General features: G+C 31.7%; 1 protein-coding gene across 1 annotated transcript; it reads right to left on the bottom strand.

Annotated features, from left to right (window-relative positions):
• Positions 1-1,209: 1,209 nt before the first annotated feature.
• On the bottom strand, positions 1,210-21,218 carry LOC126890662 (C-type lectin 37Db-like). Its single transcript, XM_050659780.1, has 3 exons — positions 20,903-21,218; positions 12,036-12,144; positions 1,210-1,644 (listed from the first exon to the last, which is right to left on the bottom strand). The coding sequence occupies exons 1-3, from the start codon at positions 21,068-21,070 to the stop codon at positions 1,388-1,390; spliced, it is 534 nt and encodes a 177-aa protein (XP_050515737.1). The 5' UTR covers positions 21,071-21,218; the 3' UTR covers positions 1,210-1,387.
• Positions 21,219-22,085: the final 867 nt, after the last annotated feature.

Below are 22,085 nucleotides of genomic sequence, written 5' to 3'. Positions count from 1 at the left end.
AAACTACGAATTTACCGATTTCTCCCCCCTCTCCCCCCCAAACCCGACGCTCAAAATGGTGTGACTTTTTTCTGGTCATTGTGTGGACCATATAGAACAATTTGGTGTTGAAGAATAACTTTCACTTTGGATGTCTGGGTTATGCCATCTTTTGGATCAACTATACTATACTATAGTTGAAGCTTTAAAAAAACATGTCTATTTTTTATAGATCCGTAGATGAGTCTACATAACCTCAAATTTTTTTTTAATTTTTGAAGTTATACTGCTTTAGGCACGAGGGTGAATTTTTACATTCCATGGCGCATGCGCACACCGACAGTATGGTATTAGTCGCTACATCTTTTAAGTTATGGAGCGCAAATAAGGTGTGCTTGAAAAGAATATATTATTAGTGTTTTTAGTAAATAAATTTATTATAATTTTTATGTCTGCGGATTTGTCTTCCTCCTAATAAGTATTATTGAAAATGTTTATTTTCAATTAATGTAGTATCTGTCACCGTGATTGTAATTATGTCCGAGAAATGATCGACTGAATACAAAAACGGTGGTAGCTGATCGGTAGCGCATTCGACTAGGGATCGAAAGGTCCCCTGTTTAAATCCGGATAAAGGCATAATATCCTTTTTATTTTATTTATTTTTTTAATTTTTGGCATTCTTTCCTTCTAAAATTAGTTTAATATTTAAATACAATACAAAAAAACTTTTTAAACTAGATAGGCATATTGATTTCGTTGAAATCATAATATGAAGTTAGATTATATTATAATAGAAGTATAACTTCTTACGTGCGTACAAAGTACACACACATTCTTTTTTGTGTAACAGGGTCATTGAGAAATCAAAATTGGCTTGTGTAGTAGGGCATAGATATAATAACACGTAGATTAGGCTAGTTCCGAAGCGTAACGCGGAGCAGTTCGGGTCGGTGGTCTATCTATCTCTCTCTACCGGCGCTTAGCTTTCTCTCTCTAGCATATGATGGCCGCCGCCTCTGTGTTTGTGTCGTTCCATTACTCCCACCCCTTGGTAGATACGCTCACACTCGTACGACAGACAAAGATAGCTAGACCACCGTAGCTGATATTGGCGTTACACTCCGATGCATTGAGTGGCATATAACTAGCCTAGTCTATTGTTAACATGTCTCTGTAGTAGGGTCAAGTTATACTGCGGCTTCCATGTTTATAAAAAAATAGATAGACTATATTTTATCTCTATTTATTAAGTATTTCTGTTTACTGATCTAATAGTATAGTTTTGACTGCTTTAGCAAATTTGTATCTCTTCCATACATATCTCCTCACAGTTAAAAACAATAATTGCATACAAAAATTATTTAATCCATATCAAAACATTATAACTAATATTCAACCATGAGTATCATACTCTTTGACACTCTCTAGCACTTTCACAAATAAAATAAGCTTCTAATAGACAATTTAAATCGTTCCAAGTAAAGCCACCCCATTCTCGAATTTCCATACAGTTTTCTGTAACATTGGATCCACTTCTTCCGCTTGGTTCACCTGGATACCAGTTAGTATATGTTACATCCAGACCTGTAGATAGCCAGATCCATTGGTCATCACCTACTAGGTTTACTCCGGATGTAAAATAGCCCCTGTGTTTAAATCCAGCTAAAATAATAATAAAAAAGAAAAATAAAAAACCAAAAATATAAAAGATTATACAACAAAAAACAAAGTTCTACCATAATTTAACCATAATTAAATGTCCATAGAGAAAATATTACTTGTTTTTGTGCCTTATGCTTAGCCGAACGTTGTAGTGATGTTGATTATAGTTACTTTCGAGTATTTGTTACAAATCGTTACTTTTGTATAAAGTAATCATTTACAGTATGCGTTACTTTAATTACTTTTGTTACTTTTGTATTTGAGTACCGGTAATCCTATCGAGAATCGCATTTCTCAGTACATATTTTGTATTAGTATTAGTAGGATACTTTGATCACTATGATTACTTTTGTATTGGAGTACCGGTAATCATATCGAGAATCGCATTTCTCAGTATTTCGTATAAGGATAAGATCCGATATAACAACGACCTTCACCGATCTATTTAATGGGTAGAAATTAAATGATATTTTATCTATTATGTTAAAAATTATTAAAAACAAATTATTTAAAAAAAACATAATTTTGTCCAGACTAACTAATATTTTTTACTAATTTGTACTAAATTTTTTGGCCCGGGCAGATATTATTTTAGATTTTTGGATCATAACAATAAAATACACATAGACCAAGGCATTTAGGAAAAAATAAAAGATTTTTAGGGACATAGTGAAACAGGAAAAGTTTTCAACAAAAAAATGGGAAATTCATAATTGGAGTAAAAAATGCATCCAAAAGTACATAAACATGTCAAAATCAGTATATTAAGAGCCAGACTTTGTTATTCGGGGGTTTTTGGGATCACTGAACACGACTACGCAATCAGAACCAACCTCCGAACCACCTGGTGCCCAGGGTTACTGCTAAGGTACGTCATCTATAGTTTCGAGAGTTTTGGCACTTAATTGATGCAAACAATTACTAGAGGACTAACAATACTAGCATGTATAGCTTGCTTAGGACACTGATGATGCTCTCTTTAGAGCGAAAACGTTCTGTCTTTTAATGTAGCCCTTTATTGGGGTTTTAAATAAATATACCTTTTACACAGAAGATTTTCTTCAATTTTTTTAATTACTAGTAGTCCAGGGCGGATCTGTTTTGAGATGGACGTTGAGAGGTGACTCAAATTTTTTTGCAGAAATTGCTTGAAAATAAATAAAATAATAATATTTGAGTTATCCTCCCTCTCAAAAAGGTCCGGAACATTGTTTAAATAATCAAAATGTCAAAAATTGAAGGAAAAATTCGATTTTTTTCTTTGTTTTTTGATTATAACTTTAAAAGTATTCATTTCCGAGAAAAGTTGTACTGACATAAAAGTTGCGTAATTCAATTTACTACAATATAGACTTGGTTACAAATTTAAAAAATAGTAACCCTAGTTGCAAAATAGCAATAATTGCGAAAAAACTATACAAAAACAAGTATTCGCATTTTACGCTTTTCAACCATTTATGCTTCACTTAGGAGCTTCATATTTCTCCCTGAAAAACTTTATGATACAGTAAAATAATACTGTAAATTTCATTAAGATCGGTTCAATAGATTTTGCAAAATAAATTTTGCAATACAGCTTTCGCAAAAAAAATTCATTTTTTCAAAATGTTACAGGACTGAAAGTAAAGCAGATAGCAAGTTGAATTTTTTTTGCTTATAGAAATGTACTCTACCTTTAATTTGCAATTTTCAAAATTAAAATCGATTAATTACCACGGCGTCAGAAAATTTTTGAAATAAACAATAATTTTTGGTGCTACGCGCAGGACAGCTGTGTTCGATTCACACAGGTTGATTTCCACCAAAATTTCTTCTAATCTTTATCTAATATATTACTTTCTTACTCTATATTTTGTTGTATTTTAATATTTTAATTCCACAAAAATCAAACTAATTTTATTATTGTTTGTGAAATATTGTTTAAACAATTGAATATGTTTAAAAATAATAAACTTTTATTATTTAAGTTAAAATATATGAACAAAGAAAGTTTTTGCTATTAAAAGTGTTATTTCAAAGGATAGAGTATGTGTTTTTATTTTGCAATAAACAAATTTATTTATTTATATCAAAATGTCATAAAAGTTAAAATGTATCAATCATTATAAAAGGTCATTGAAATGCCCAATCAGAGCAACCTATCCGCTGTCCTGCGCGTAGCACCAATAATTAATGCTTATTTAAAAAAATTCCTGACACCGTGGTGTTAAGCGATTTTAATTTTGCAAAATTGCAAAGGAATGGTAAAGTACACTTCTATGTGCAAAAAAATTTTCAACTTGCTATCTGCTTTATTTTCAGTCCTGTAACATTTTGAAAAAATGAATTTTTTTTACGAAAGCTGGATTGCAAAATTTATTTTTCAAAATCTATTGAACCGATCTTAATGAAATTTACAGTATTGTTTTACTGTATCATAAAATTTTTCTGGGTGAAATATGAAGGTCCTAAGTGTAGCATAAATGGTTGAAAAACGTAAAATGCGAATACTGGTTTTTGTATGTTTTTTTCAAAATTATTGCTATTTTGCAACAATTGTGAGTATTTCTTAAATTTTTAACTAATTCTATATTATAGGAAATTTAATTACCCAACTTTTATGTCAGTACAACTTTTCTCGGAAATGAATACTTTTAAAGTTATAATCAAAAAACCAAGAAAAAAATCGAATTTTTCCTTAATTTTTTGACATTTTGTTTATTTAAACAATGTTCCGGACCTTTTTGAGAGGGAGGATAACTCAAATATTATTATTTGATTTATTTTCAAGCAATTTCTGCAAAAAAAAATTGAGTCACCTCTCAACGTCCAAATGTACTAATATTTTTACAGATCCGCCCTGGTCTATAGAGGGATTTTGGGATTGCTGAACACGAATACTTCATTAATAAATCTATTTTTAAATATAGTAATATTTAAAAATATACTTATTCCTGTGTTTTTAATGTTAAATGTCCTGGTCTAATAAAAACAATGCCATACCAATTAAAGTTGATAATCATAGTCTAGAAATATTATCATTTCTACATTTTTTCCGGTCAATCTAAGGTATTTTTTTCTAGGCCTTATAAGAATAGTGTGTATTTATTATTAAAATCTAATGTTTTGCATTTTTATTTTTAAAGGAACGAACATCTATGAAATTCTGTGAATGATCTACCTCCACAAATCGTATAGACATCTGTTTCTGGGTGCATGCTTTCATGCTTTGTTAAATGATATACCTCCCTCTCATGGAATAACACTCATGGAATACCGGTCCGATTCCGATATCAACCGATTGTAGATACAATACTCAAATAGGTACTCGCTCTGATACGATTGGTACGAAGTAAGGAAGTAATCAGAGTAATCAAAGTAATCAAAGTAACCATTTGTCTCTCTGAATAGTAATCGTTACTTTCGGTATTCGTAAGTAACGAGTACTTTGTAACGAATAGTTACTTTTTCAACATCACTAGAACGTTGACGGTTGTCGGTGTTATTCAGATCATTTGAAAGAGTATCGTTTTCGGCTCTTCTTCTTAGAGTGCCTATTCACTCCGGATATTGGCGATTAGTATGGCTATCCTAACTTTTCTTGCTGCTATTTGGAATAGTCCGGTTGCAGACGTATTGAACCACTTTCTCAGGTTTTGAAGTCAAGATATTCTTTCATCGTCCTGATCCTCTCTTTCCAAATACCTTGCTCTGAAGAATAAGTTGCAACAAGTCATACCTCTGTTTATTCCCCATAACATGGCCGAGATATTTTAATTTGCGCTCTCTTATTATGTTAATAATCTCACATTCCTCCACCCATGAAATTATCAAAATGCGTCTGTAACACCACATCTCGAATGCCTTGAGTTTTCTTACAGAAGCTTCGGAAAGTGTCCAGGCTACTACTCGTACAATAACGCAAAAATTCATAGCATCTGATCATAGAGATTTTGGTAAATCATGACTTCTGAAGAGAGACCATAGTTACGAACGTTGATCTTGCTTTTACTATGTGCTTTTTATTTCAGTAGAGTGGTCCCATTGTGGTCAGAGTGGTCAAACACTCGTCAATATACCAAATACATCGCATAACAAATATTATAGAGTGATCTCTAGAAGAGAATACAATCTGCTCAGCTATTTTTCTAGACTAATAGCAAAAGCATTCGAAAAAGTGTGGCACTAAAACTCAACGATAGTTACTAAAACTCAAACGATATCTTTTCATACACTACATTTACAGTCATATTAGAAGACATAACTTTTAAAGTTCAACAGCACGTGGCCTATAAAAATTAATAAAGGAAAATTTGCTTATATCGATTTCACTAAAAAAAAAGAAATAATCAACCAGTTATGACTAAACAATAAAATTGTCCGTACAAGAAAACAGTATCTAGGGTTACATTTGGGTAGCAAATTAAGGAAACAAGAACATATCAAAGAGGCATACAAGAAGTTATATTGATTATTAGGTAGAAGCTCACAACTCACAATCAAAAACAAGGTATTAGTTTACAAAAAAAAATGCTCAAAGCAGTATGGTCCTATAGTCTACAGTCTACAGGTACGGGGCTGTAGTAGTGAGAGTAACTATGCTTGCCTTAAAAGAGTTCAAAACCGAATACTAAAGAATACAGTCAATGCTCCGTGGTATATACATAACAAAGACATATATAGGGAACTCAGTATAGGAACAATTAGAGAAGAAATAAAGAGGATTGCCAAGGATAACGAAAACCTTCTCCAAAACCATACAAACAGGGAAGTGTTAGAACTGGTAGATAATCAAAACCTAGTCAGTAGCCTTCAACGGACTACACCTTTCGAACTTGTGTAAATAGTGATAAATGTATAAACGTCAGTTTAAATCATCAGTGATTCTTAGTCTGGTTTAGGCAAGGTTTAGAAATAAGAGAAGCAATGGTAGCAACACAGGTTCTGGTTCAAAATTGTTACGATGAGAGAAAGGACGTGCTCCAATGCTTTTTAGATTACGAAAAAGCGATTGATCGTGTCCAACACCACAGCTTAATGCAGATCCTCAAGAAACTTGATATAGACCAAAAAGACATAAGATGCATTGAAAACCTGTACTGGTATCAAACGTGTATATATACACGAAATTTTCGATTTTCTAAATCTCACTGAATTGAAAATTGGGTTAACTCCCGTCTTAAAGTTCAGGAAAAGACTCACCCATTCATATGTCAACCATCCATTTTGGTCCAAGGGTGTGGATTTTACGGCCCTTCCTATTTAGGGTCTGTTTTTCGTTCTCGCCCCCAAAACTCCCAAAAACTTCGAAAATTTAACTCCGACCTTTGAGGCTTCTAATAGAAAATCGGTTATACCGTTCAAATGTTACCGCGCTCAGAAATATGAGTCAATTTTTATTTAAAAAAGGGAAAATGTTTGTGGATATGTATGTATGTATGTATGTATGTATGTGTGTGTGGAAAAGTTAAACCGATCTGAATTTTTTTCTGTGTTTAAAGAGGGGGTGAGGGCCGATTCAGAACCGGTGTAGTTTGTGAGTTTTGACTACCCATTAGCCAGCTATAGGACATGGTAGGTACAAAACGGCATATTTTTTGGCGGTATATATCTTCGGTTCAAGAAGAGTCAGGAGAACAGTAAATGCACCAAATCAATAGCGTTGAGTTAAGCTTTCAAATGGTGTCTAAGCTGTCAGGATCAGACACACACAAGGCTCAGTATAGCCGAAAAACTGAAAAACTAAACTTTGAAAATTTTGGTTCTTCGACAATTACTCAAAATTTCAACCTACGAATTACGCCCATAACTGAGAGTTTGTAGAAGGACTCTAGACCTAGACGAATCTAACGGTGTATATCTTATATCCGGGAAAATTCGAATTTTTAAGTTATAGGCTTCATAAGTATGATCACATCTATTTCTTATGGGAAAAACGGTTTTTCAAGCTCATTAATTCCTGCAATAGCTTCAGTTATCATACTTGACCTTAGATGCATAAGCTACTACTTGTCAATACGTTTCAAACTCATGTTCAGTAAACAGAATCGGTTAAGCCGTTTAGAAGTTATTAAGTTACAAAAGTATAATCCAATTAACGATTATTCCCTAAATAGTTTATGTAGTTGTAGTGGTTACGACGCTAATTTGATCTGGCAACGGGCAATCCGAGTTCATTTACCGGCCATCCCAATATGTTTTCAATCTATTTCGAATAGAAACAAAAATCTAGTGTACATTCGATGGACACTAGATCATTTGGGAGATAATGCGAAAAAGGCGACCATTTACAAAGCTTAACGTGTAATCGAGAAACATTGCATTCAACTTTATAAATTTAATTTATAAATAACTTTGAAAAACTCCTGATACAAGAATAAAAAACCGCTAAACGCCGTAAAAATGAGTGGCGCATATAATATTCCAGCTACAAAAGATCTCATATGAATATTACGTGGCGCGAAAATGTATTTTCATTTTGATGCAAAACAAAATTCTAGTTTTATTTTAAAATATTTTTTCATAATATTTGCTAAATTTGAAGTAAACGCGCCACAAACGAGTTTCAAAATTCAAACTGTATCAAAGTTACTCTTTTGTGGCGCGTTTTACTTTGAATTGGGCAAATATTATGAAAAAATCTTTTAAAATAAAACTAGAGTTTTGTTCTGCATCAAAATGAAAATACATTTTCGCGCCACGTAATATTCATTTCAGATCTTTTGTAGCTGGAATATTGTATGCGCCACTCATTTTTACGGCGTTTAGCGGTTTCTTATTCTTGTTAAAAATATACAATTCTATATCCAAACCCATACACACAGGGTGAGTTTTTAGTGCGGGATCGGTCGATAATTCCATTATGGTATAAAATATCGAGAAAAGTTATTTAAAAAAAATGTAGGCAATCATATTCTCCACGCTTGGAAAATATGTCCATTTCTACAGGGTGATCAGTAACTGCGTGGTATATCAAACATATAATTTTTTAAATGGGACACCCTATATATTTTTTCATATTTATATTCTCCTCATAATTCTTGTTCATATAATATATGGTTTTGCATTACTATACAGAGTATTTAACAAGTTATGACCATTTTTATTTCGAAATCACTATGAGATTAACACCCTGTATATAAAGAAGTAATTCGTAGACAATAATTTGTTTTATGTAATATGATAAACAATATAATGTAGTTTTTAAATTAAGTCTAATTCATATCATTGACGAATATTTGTATACAGGGTGAACTACAAAACCAAATTACGATTTTCTCTATTTTTTTAAATGGATCACCCCATATTTTATTTTTCAACATTATTGTATTTAATATACTCTTTCATTTTTATATAGCATTCCCTATATCTAAACTGATTACTTTCCGAGATATTTTTAGTTTTCTTCAAATTTCGGGAATACATTCAATTTTTCTAGTAGAAGTAAGTTAGTATTGAGTGATAATTAAACAAAATTATTTTTATTAGATAAATAACTAACACAAAATATAAACCATAGCAATATGTAGTGAATATACCAATAAATGTGATATTAAGAAATTATCATATTTCCCTAATATACAAGAATCGTAAAATTCCTAAAAAAAACTTTGTATTGTATATAATAATATAACAAGATTATTTTTATTCAATAAATAACTTACATGAAACATAAATCAAAACAATATACAACTGATGTAACAGTTTTTAGATTGGTATATCAACAGCATTCTAAGCCAAGAATTTTTTAGTAGAACATTCATTTTTATAAGCACTTTTAAACTACAAAACAAAATTACAATTTTCTCAATTTTTTTTTAATAGATCACGTTATATTTTATTTTTTTTTGAAATATTGTATTTATGATACTCTTTCATTTTTATATAGCATCTAGCATCTCCTATACCTAAACTTATTAGTTTCTGAGATATTTTTAGTTTTCTTATATACATTCATTCATATATTCATACATATATAATACATTCAATAACTAACAAAAAAATAATAAACCATAACAAAATTTAATGAATGTACCAATTAATGTGATGTTAAGGATTTAAGTCTAAAATAAATGTTGAAAATGACCACTTTCAACGTCTATGCAATTTTGTAACCGATATTCAAATGACCGAGCCACATTTCTTTGTAAGTCAATATTATTAAAAGCTTCTTTTATTCTATTTTTCATATCATCAAGCTTTGTTGGATGCTTCTGGTATACAAGGTTTTTTATATAGCCCCACTTGAAAAAAATCAATTTTGGAAGAACTGGAGCACCGTCGTATAAAAACCTCAACCGTCAAAAAATGTGGACCAATCACATAATCTCTAACAATATCACCTTAAACATTTATAGATCACCTAGTTTGAGTGTTATCAAAGTAGGGATTTCTTGATGCATATTAATGAAATTTAATATGAAACTTATATTATTAATAACTGCGGGTCACAATCTGCAATTAGGAATGTGTTACTAAAAACTTCTTGGCTTAGAATGCTGTTGATATAATAATCTAAAAACTATTAAGTTAGTTGTATATTGTTTTGATTTATGTTTTATGTGAGTTGTTTATTAAATAAAAATAATCTTGTAATTTTATTATACACAAGATACCTATATTTTTTTGTAGGAATTGTATGATTCTTTTATATTAGGGAAATATGATAATTCCTTAATATCACATTTATTGATACATTCATTGCATATTGCTATGGTTTATATTTTGTGTTAGTTATTTATTGAATAAAAATAATTTTGTTTAGTTATCATTCAATACCAACTTATTTCTACTAGAAAAATTAAATGTATTCCCGAAAGTTGAAGAAAACTAAAAATATCTCCGAAAGTAATAAGTTTAGGTATAGGGAATGCTGTATAAAAATGAAAGAGTATAATAAATACAATATTTTTGAAAAATAAAATATAAGGTGAACCATTTAAAAAAATAGGGAAAATCGTAATTTGGTTTTGTAGTTCACCCTGTATACAAACATTCGTCAATGATTTCAATTGGACTTAATTTAAAAACGACAGTATATTGTTTATCTTACTACATAAAACAAATTATTGTCTATGAATTACTTCTTTATATACAGGGTGTTAATCTCATAGGGATTTCGAAACAAAAATGGTCATAACTTGTTAAATACTCTGTATAGTAATGCAAAACCATATATTATATGAACAAGAATTATGAGGAGAATATAAATATGAAAAAATATATAGGGTGTCCCATTTAAAAAATTATATATTTGATATACCACGCTGTTATTGATCACCCTGTAGAAATGGACATATTTTCCAAGCGTGGAGAATATCATTGCCTACATGTTTTCTAAATAACTTTTTTCGATATTCTATACTGTAATGGAATTATCGACCGATCCCGCACTAAAAACTCACCCTGTATATGTAAGAAGGGTTATCAGACAGGGATGTGTCTTTTCTCCTCTTTTATGTAATATTTATTCGGAAGCCATATTTCAAGAGTCTTTGGAAGATGCAGAGATGGGAATCAAAGTTAATGGAGTATTGATCAACAACATACGATATGCTGATGATGGTGTCTTAAATTGTGACAACATAGTCGATCTTCAAGAAATTGTCACCATAACCGGAGAATACAGTTCGCGTATGGGATTAGAGATTAATACCAAAAAACCAAATTCATGATCATGTTCAGAAACTTGGATGGACTTGAAAACTCCACCATAACACTGAATACCAAGTCCATTGAAAGAGTGAGCAAATATAAATACCTGGGAACGTAGCTTTTTCTGGCATCGGAATGGGAGGTAAAATATCGCATTGAGCAAGCTCGACAAGCTTTTATAAAATTCAGGAAGTTACTGACCTGTTCAGAGTTCGATCTTCAGCTGAGACTATAGGTTTACTAAGTAAGAACACTCAAAATGAGGGATATAAACAGATTGGAAGCTTTCGAGATGTGGCTTTATCGTCGTATCCTAAAGATACCATGGACGGCGAAAGTTACAAATGTAGATGTCCTTAAAAGAATCAAGATGAACGCCAACATCATGCGTATCTGGGTAAAATTGAAGGCAAAAGAGGAATGAGACGCAAGAAAATGTGCTGGTTCCGAAACATAAGGCAATGTACAGGGATTAACGACATACAATATCTGATATATATTACAAGAAACAGAGAGTAAATGGAAAATGTGATCGCTTACATCCATTGGTGGATTTGCATCTGAAGAAGAAGTCAGTTTAAATTCGGGCAGTGAAGTGCGAAAACACAATTATTACATTTTAAGGTGAACCAATGGGAACAACTAGGACAGTAAACTAGCAGATTAGGTTCAATATAAAATGCTGGTTAATCATAGGATTAGGTGAATTCTTCCACTAATAAATTAAAAAAAATCTAAGCTTATAAAAAATATCTTACCGTTTGCTTCAATATGATTTTTGATCAGATCACTCTCTTCTTGATTTTTTAAACTTAAAAGATGCATTCCTTGTTGTCTACAAAATTGTAATGCGCGATAGAAGTTTGTCTAAAATATAATAAATACTATTAATAATCTAAACATTTCTTTAGAAACTTTTGCCTTCAGTTATTTTAAATAGTAGAGTATTTTTATTAATTATAAACTATGCCTCGAAGACTTAACGCAACGTGAAGTGGCTCAAAGTTTGGGGATTTTCACAAAGTGTTGTAAACAGACCTTGGAATCGTTATGTCACAAATGGTGTAGTCTCGTATGTTCACTGTGAAAGGCGACAACGGAGTACCAACCCAGTTGATGACCGATATATGTGAATTATCCACCGTTTTCGAGATAAACTCATGAAATCTGCGATATAACATAATTTTTGCATATCATTGTATAGTTACACCGGAAAAATAACTTAAAACCATAATAATTTCTCAAAATGTATCACAAATTCCTTCAAACGGAATTTGGGATTCAATAACATAAATATGAGAACTTGCACAATTATTACGGTTTCAAGTTTATTTTTCGGTTGCAACTATAATGCTATTATGTAGAAAATTATGTTGCATCACAGGTTTAAATTACGCTTATTTCGAAAGGAGTTGAGTTTAGCGAGAAGAATGTAGTATACTTGGCAGACATTCGTGGCCCAAGATGGTTGTTAAATTTTTCGCCTAGGGTTTTACCATGTTCCCAGAGATTATCTTCTAACATCGGCGTTAAGCTTGTTCAATTTCAACACATTAAATATTAGAATGTAGATTAAATTTTAATCACAAACATTGTTTGGTTATGGGGCTAGTTAGCAAGTATATGAGTTCACTGATGATGGACTGATAGGTCCGAAAACGTTCGTTTTGAACACATTTTATACAATCCATTGGGATTTTTTAGTATTTTATTATATTATACCTATCACATAGAAGTTGTTTTACTTCGATGCTAGAGAGTTTTTTAACTACATATATGGTATAGAGCCAACCCAGGGAACTATCCCTTAAAAAATAAATGTGTATACCATTTTTTTTCAGTACTAAGTGAAAAATGAGACAGTTTTGCCTTCGCATTGCAACTGAATAAAAATGGTATACATTTTAATTTTTCTATTAGTATTACATACTCCTATAGAGTAATTAGGTTCATTTTCCGTAGGAATTTACCAAGCTGTAGACGGGGTTGTGAATTGCAACTTTTAGAATTCCCTCTTGTCTTTACTGCAGCATCCATCTGGCTTGCAATTTTTAGAAGCCATGGAGGTGTCACGTCACCATGAAAATGGTCCAATAAGTTTTTCAATTAAATATCTTTTAAAAATAGTATTAAATATTTTTATTAGCTTGAAAATCTTTGACTTTTATCCCATTTTAGTTTAATGTAGTTTAAAGTAAAAATATTAAGAGAATAAAAGTTTTGAATCAAAAAGTATGTCGAGTGGAAAACAATTGAACGTATTAAACGAGAGCTGAAAGACGTATGTGGCGCCCTCTGGTTAATACATTATTTTTGATGGCGAATTTAGATTTATCGTCCCAAAAAACCTCAGCCTACCAAATTTCGTGTTCCTAGCTCATGCCTGTCAGGAAATATTCAAGGATAAATAAAATAAAAGTTTAACCTTTGACACCCTGCATTTCGGTTACTATCAACTTTCGTACTAAAGTAAGTTAGCTTAAATCTTAAATCGACCTATTTTTAGCTCAGGAATCTAAGGTTAAGTTATGGATCATTCGTTACCAAACACTCTGTATATATTTTCTAAGTATATCTAACCAACGAAATAATACTACGACGTCAACAAACTTTTAAAATATTTGAAACAATAATAATAATTCTCATACTTATCAATTTTTGAGCAGTAAGTATGTTAAGATGATAACTTGTCTTCCGTTTCATAATAATTTTTTACTGAATTGGCTGAAATCGCGCAGTTTTTGTATTTCCTTTTACTAGGTTCCAGCTGGTTAGGTTATATTTTATTTTATTATAAAATGAAAAGCACAATGTTGTGTGCTTTTTTCAATGTGCGCATTTATGCATGAGAGGTTTTTTCTTGCGCGATTTAATCCACATGTAAAAGTTTCCACCTGGGAATATTTCTTATAGGTTTATAATAATATTGTCCTTTTTTCTGTACGTTTATTTCCTTTCATTTTTTTAATTACGATTTTTTCCTAGATTCGGACAATTTGATTTAATTTAGTTAGAATCATGAAAATCATAAAATTTGACGGAAAACTGCCAGACCAAGTAACAAGTGCCTATACGTACCAATAAATATTATTTTTTTTATAAAATCAACACGCATTCAAGGGCCTCCACGGCCCCTTTCGAGAATTTAAAAAGATATAAATTTAAATATTTGCAGTTCAAATGTTTTTAGTTTCAAACATAATATATATGGGTCATTCTGCTACTTTTCGACCAAAGCCGTGCGGGGGGTGTCCTCCGATTTTCTTCAAATTTTAGTATGTTATTATAGTAGGTGATAAAAAAACATTGTCGCCAAATTTTCAGATTCTTCCCCCTCCCCAATTCGGAAAACGAGCTATTTTTAGCTCAAAAAACGACTTTTTTTCGTGGTTTTTTACCTATGTTTAAAAATCTCTCAAAATTCGGGATTTCAATATTTTCTTATTCTGCAAATTGCATTTTTTACGTTGAGTCGTCAGGTTTCAAACAAGGGTTACTAAATTCATATACAGTGTGTGCATAAAAAGTTAGCCTAATGTCGAAAATGTGACCTTTTTTGCAATTTTCGTGTCCATTAAAATAATCGTGAAACCTGCTTCTCTTATTTTGGACAAATTCTAAGAATGACAATTGATTCTAATAGAAACACCATAAATATGGGTCATTTAAAAATTTAAAAAGGTTAAGGTGTGACAAAACTACAGCCCATTTAAAATTGGAAAAAAATCGAAAAAACGCGTTTTTGCTAATTTTGACCCCCATTACAACTCTTGAGAAGAAAAAAATTTGCTTTCAAACTTTCAGTATTTTCTGCTTAAGGTATCACCTTAAAGTTTTTGCCTATCGCGTTCATGGCATTTGATATTGTGATTGTGATAGAAATTTAAGGCAATAGAATTTAAAGAAATCGAAAAAAATGAGTTTTTGCTAATGGTGATCCATATTACAACTTTTTTGTAGAAAAATATTTTGCTTTCAAGCTTTCAGTATTTTCAGCTTAAGATACAAGTCAAATGATTTTACTCATGCCGTTCATGGCATTTGGATCTGAGATAGAAAGTTACGGCAGTGAAATTTTCCTTTTTTGGAAAAAATCGAAAAATTGCGTGTTTGCTAATTTTGATCCCCTGTATAATTTTTCACAGAAAAAAATTTGCTTTCAAGCTTTCAGAATTTTTTAGTTTAAGCAACATACCAAAAGATTTTACGTATGTGGTTCATATCATGGCATTTGGTCTTGAGGTAGAAATTTAACGTAATGAAATTTTTCATTTTTGAAAAAAATCGGAAAAAAGCTTGTTTGCTAATTCTATCCCCCTGTACAACTTTTTCATAGAAAAATATTTTGCTTTCAAACTCTCAGGATTTTCTGTTTAAGGTACAAGTCAAACTATTTTACCTATCCCTTTCAACAAATTTGATTTTGAGATAGAAATTAAAAGCAATGAAATTTTTCGTTTTTTACAATTTCAGCGCGACGGACGCAGTGTCTTGTACTCCTGGGACAAGTGTCTTGTACTCGCGGTGTGCAAGTACTTGGAAGGGATACGCGAAACGATCGTGCGCGAATAGCGGAGAAATATTGCAACTTTCTTAAATAATTCATATTGTTAACTGAAATTGTCAAATTGACGTACATTTCATACCTATTTTCATTTAAGAAGAAAAAATATATATGGCTTCACAATATTGATATGATATGCAATTATTATATAAAGGTAAATTTAATTAATTGTATTTTGCTTGCAATACTGCATTTTAATAACTAATTTTATTTACTACATACAATTGTTTACTTTTGAATTACACAACCTAAATCTTATTTTTTCTTCTTATTATTTTTTTTGGACTATGGCCTGGACAATTATCCAGTAACCAGGACCATATGATTGGCCAATATAATTAAAAATGCGAATAAAAGTTCAGAGCGTAGAAATAGGTGTCGCTTTTCCGAACTTGCACGGTCCCACGAATGCAACATTACTATTGAAGACGTTTATTTTAACAATTTTTAAAAGCCTTTTAGGTTTTTGTGTTCAGTATTATGTCATTTCAATTCTTTTGATTTTTCACAGAAAATAATTTTTCTTTCAAGCTTTCAGGATTTTTTAGTTCAAGCATATCAAAAGATTTTACATATCCGGTTCATTATAATACCTAGACTGCACGTTTCCCGCGCAAACTAGAATAATTATTATTATCCCGAGTGCGATAGAGAAAAACGTTGTGAGTACTGTTTTCGTCTCTCAACGGTATCGTCTAAGCTTTCGGTCTTTGATAATAATCGGGATTCGAATCTTCTACTGAACATTCTTTTTTTTTAACAATAATCAATATTACGTTTTTTAGGTAGGTATTATGACATGTGTAAGTAAATCATTTCCTTCCTTTTAAAATAATTTTTTTTAATTATTATGCTAATTATGTTAATTATTTTCTACATATCTTGTTTTGGTCATATAAATCGGCAAACCATGTCAAAATATATTAAAGAGGTTATGTATGTAGGTACTTATATTATAAAAGTGCCGTGTAAAAAATTAATAAAAGAGTTATAGCATACCTATGTGCCTAAATATCGTAAATTAATTGCCTTCAATATGGTAAATAATTTCTTATATAGGTATTATAGTAACATATTATAGTATCTAACACAAATGTACCAACGCAGAAAATATATTCGTAAATCAGTTTATAAAATCACATGTAAATGGATTCTAATGGGTACTTAAAGACGCTAGAAACTCAAATTGATAAAGATATTAATAGCAAACTTGGACATCGGTTGATATTGCTGTCCACAGATTTAATACTTTCATTTTTGAAAAGAATTGAAATTACGTAATACTGAACATAAAAATATGAGAATATATTATGACATACTTCACCTTGTCATGCATGGTAAAATAATGGGAAAAAGAAGTGTGGGCCGCCGTACAACTTCTTGGCTTAAAAACCTACGCCAATGGTTTGGGAAAACTAGCACTGATATTTCGTGCGTCTGTAAATAAGACAGTGATTTTTAATATGCTGGGTAACATGAGAGCCAACGATCGACAAGCGGTCTCGGCACCTTAAGAAGAAGAACATAACAACCTAAACGCTTTTAAAAATTGTTAAAATAAACTTCTTCAATAGTAATGTTGCATTCTTATAGTCCCAGGAGTACAAGACCCTGTCGTCGCGCTGAAATTGTAAAAAAAGAAAAATTTCATTGCTTTTAATTTCTATCTTAAAATCAAATTTCTTGAACGGGATAGGTCAAATAGTTTGACTTGTACCTTAAACAGAAAATCCTGAGAGTTTGAAAGCAAAATATTTTTCTATGAAAAAGTTTTACAGGGGGATAGAATTACCAAACAAGCTTTTTTCCGATTTTTTTCAAAAATGAAAAATTTCATTACGTTAAATTTCTATCTCAAGACCAAATGCCATGATATGAACCGGATACGTAAAATCTTTTGATATGTTGCTTGAACTAAAAAATCCTGAAAGCTTGAAAGCAAAATTTTTTCTGTGAAAAATTATACAGGGGATCAAAATTAGCAAGCATGCAATCTTTCGATTTTTTCCAAAAAAGGAAAATTTCACTGCCGTAATTTTCTATCTCAGATCCAAATGCCATGAACGGCATGAGTAAAATCATTTGACTTGTACCTTAAGCTAAAAATACTGAAAGTTTGAAAGTAAAATATTTTTCTATAAAAAATATGTAATAGGGATAAACATTCGCAAAAACTCTTGGTAGGGGAGCAAAGTATGCTAAATGTGCAGTCACTCGAGCGCTTTGGGGACCTATTGGGTTGTGAAGAGTAGGTCCTAAAACCAAAAAAAGTTAAGTAAAGTTTTCCATTTTAGTGGGCGCTTGCCATTTTTTAATTTAATTTTCCATTTCCAACAATCGTTTTTTCCGATTATAACGCCATCTATCCATAATTCGAAAAAATGTTTCGAATAAAAGTTACTTATTTTTACGTAAGGAATCCAAATCTGCAATAAAAATGAGGGCTTCTATTTAAGATTTTAAAGTAACCCCCCACACCACATCCATGGGGGGTCGTGTTTAGTACCATTCGATAGATTTTTCAAAAATATTGAATAAGTGTATTTTACAGTTTTTCGATCTGATGTTCATTTCGCGAAATATCGCGGGATTCGTATTTAAAATATTAAATTTACCCCCCACCCCTCTCCGTGGGAAGTCGTGTTTGGTATCATTCGATAGATTTTTAAAAAATATTGGGCACATATTTTTCAGTTTTTCGATCTGTCATTCATTTCGCGAAATATTCGCTTTTTTCTTGTGAAATTTTGGAACTCACCCATTTCCTTACGCCCGGCTCAAATCGTCAGATTTTTGAAATATACACTCTTTTGTATGTACTTAACTTACCTTATCTTAATCTGACAATTTCGAGTTTTTTTATGGATAGATTTTTTTTTTCGGGCCCCCCTTAACGAACTCCCCTGTGTTAAGAGCCAATATATGATAGAGGTACATCTGCAGGGTACCAGGTTTCCCCCATATGCTAATCTGACGCGCTCGAGTAACTGCAAAAATCCCCGCTTGGGCTCCCCTACCATCTGTTTTTTTTTCGATATCTTTAAATTCTATTGCCTTAAATTTCTATCTCAATATCAAACGCCTAAACGAGATAGGCAAAATATTTAAATTGGTGCCTTAACTGGAAAAGGATGAAAGTTTGAAAGCAAAATATTTTTCTCGACAAAAGTTGTAAGGGGGTCAATATTAGCAAAAAAGCGTTTTTTTGATTTTTTTGCAATTTTAAATGGGCTGTAGTTTTGTCACACCTTAACCTTTTTAAACTTTTAAACGACCAATATTTATGGTGTTTCCATTAGAATCAATTGTCATTCTTAGAATTTGTCCAAAATAAGAGAAGCAGGTTTCACGATTATTTTAATGGACACGAAAATTGCAAAAAAGGTCACATTTTCGACATTAAGCTAACTTTTTATGCACACACTGTATATGAATTTAGTAACCCTTGTTTGAAACCTGACGACTTAACGTAAAAAATGCAATTTGCAGAATAAGAAAATATTGAAATGCCGAATTTTGAGAGATTTTTAAACATAGGTAAAAAAACCACGAAGAAAAGTCGTTTTTTGAGCTAAAAATAGCTCGTTCTCCGAATTGGGGAGGGGGAAGAATCTGAAAATTTGGCGACAATGTTCTTTTATCACCTACTATAATAACATACTAAAATTTGAAGAAAATCGGAGGACACCCCCCGCACGGCTTTGGTCGAAAAGTAGCAGAATGACCCATATATATTATGTTTGAAACTAAAAACATTTGAACTGCAAATATTTAAATTTACATATATCTTTTTAAATTCTCGAAAGGGGCCGTGGAGGCCCTTGAATGCGTGTTGATTTTATAAAAAAAATAATATTTAGGCTAACTTTTTATGCACACACTGTATATGAGTTTAATAACTAGTGAGACAAACTCCAATTCAGTTGAATTCGGGACAAGACTGAAAAAAATACTTGAAATCCGGGACATTTCAATGAAAATCGGGCCATTTTTTATTTTTTAAATATAGGATTTTAATATCATCATTTTATTCATTATTTAATATTTTTATGTTGACAATGATATTTTTAATGGGATTAAGCCACAATTGGTTGCCACATTGCAAAGCCTTGTCACGAAACCTTTAACATCGTTCTCCAAACTCATGGGTAGTGACGGAGCCATACAAACCCATAAAAGGACATCATGCCACAAGGAGTGCGTTCAGGTTGGGCTGGATTTTCTACACAATTATCGCGACCTGCAAAAGTCATTAACCAAATATACTCTCAGAGGTCTAAACAGATATAAGAAAATAGAGAAAGACTACTACCAATAGTAGAGTCTATAGTCTTCTTAGGTTGACAAAATATTCCTCTAAGATTCCATCGTGATGATGGCCTTCTGCTCCTGGACGAAGATGCTGGATCTAGCAATGAGGGGAATTATTAAGGTTTAAAATCGCATCAGGAGAAAGACTCTTTAACAACACCTATCTACAGCATCTTCCCGAGCAACATACATTAGTAGCACCAGTCAAACTCAATTGATAATATGCTGTGGTAAAGAAATAATTGAACAAATAATGAATCAGGTTCAAACCCCAAATTATTACTCTGTCACATTTAACGAAACGACCGATGTACCCACTACATCGAACACTAGTGAAGACTTTGTCAAGTTCATTGACGCCTATGGGAGCATAAAAATAATTAGTGAAAATCAAGAAAGAGGGGAAGAACAACGGGACAACAGGAGAAGCATTGCAAAAAATAGTATTAAACTTGAAAGAACTGCACTTGGATCTGAAGAAATGTGTAGGAATCGGTACTGCCTTTAATAAATTTAATAATACTTACTTTAATAACGATAAGATTTGAATGTCTTTAAGGCGCTCAAAAGTGCGCCAAAAGTGCCTTAAAACTCACCATTGTAACACAAATTTATAAAAATTACCCCAAGACCCCCCGGTGCCCCTCCCGAAAATCAGTCCTGGATCTGGATTTATGTCAGGTATGGATTCTTATAATATATACTATACAAAGTAGAAAGCAACCAAAACAATAATAGTAATATTATTACCCTAAACACATTATTGATATAATATGTTTTTCCCTTATGAGTAATCCAATTTGGACCTCTTCGATTGGTTTGCAAAATAGGAGAAACAAAGGCACTCTCACTCGGTTTTTGTAGATTTACACTGCAAATATAACACGCAAACCAGATTAAAACAATTTTACAATTCATTATAGCGTCAACTGTTCTTTAAAACTATACACAACTTGTCAATAAATTAAATATTCGCAAATAAGAAGGATAACGGATAACCAACTACTATCCTTGATTGCGAATTCCGAGATTGCATTCTAATCGGATTTGAATCTTTATCTCGTTCCAAGTGATGTTAGTAAACTGGTATTTCCACTTTGGACTAACCTGTCTTTTGAACCGTGATGTAAACAATTTCTGGCAATTTTTGTTTATTCTTTTATAAATACGTAAACTCAATGTTTTTGTTAATTTTATTGACTTGTTTAAAATTAATTAAATAGTACATACTGTGTGTCTACGTAAGTTGGAATCACACGGGAAACTATTTAATTGTTAATTTTACGAAAAAAGTTATTGTTTATAAATAAAAAGGGTCTAAAACGGTCTAAAACCTGAGATGCAACTATTAGATTTTATCAACTTTTTGGTTCGTTTGGAGAAATCCCAAACGAGCTAATAAAAAACGACGCTGAGAAGAATTACAACGAGAAATATACAACATAATAATAAGAATTTGGGAAGAAGAAAGAATACCCGAAGAATGGAAAACAGAAAATGGATATTTTCTGTTCTAAAAAACGGTGACACCAAACGATGCAACAACTATAGAGAGTAGAGTGTATATATCAAGATATTTTAGCAGACCGTATCTTAATCCTGTTACAGTCATTTATATTTGACTAGTATCGTTAAATTTCGAGAGGTGAATATATTGAATAGCAGGTATATATTTAAAAGTACAATAGATTAAAATTTACTAATTTCTACCTGGGCCGAAAACTAACCGCACCATTCAAATACAAATGATTTTGTAATAAGCTTAAGATTAAGGTTTTCAAAAATATCTTAATAGGTACTGTAACATTGTTAACCCTGGAAGCTCACACTTGGGTGTGAGATACCCATCGCCACACTTGGGTGTGAGATACCCATCGCCACACTTAAATGCATGTAGCTTGCGCAGCTGCATTTCAATGGTAATGCTGCTTTA

The sequence above is a fragment of the Diabrotica virgifera genome, chromosome 8, assembly GCF_917563875.1.
Source record: "Diabrotica virgifera virgifera chromosome 8, PGI_DIABVI_V3a".
Taxonomy (NCBI): Eukaryota; Metazoa; Arthropoda; class Insecta; order Coleoptera; family Chrysomelidae; genus Diabrotica; species Diabrotica virgifera.
The sequence above is the reverse complement of the archived record's forward strand: the minus strand, read 5'-3'. Positions and strand labels throughout refer to the sequence as shown.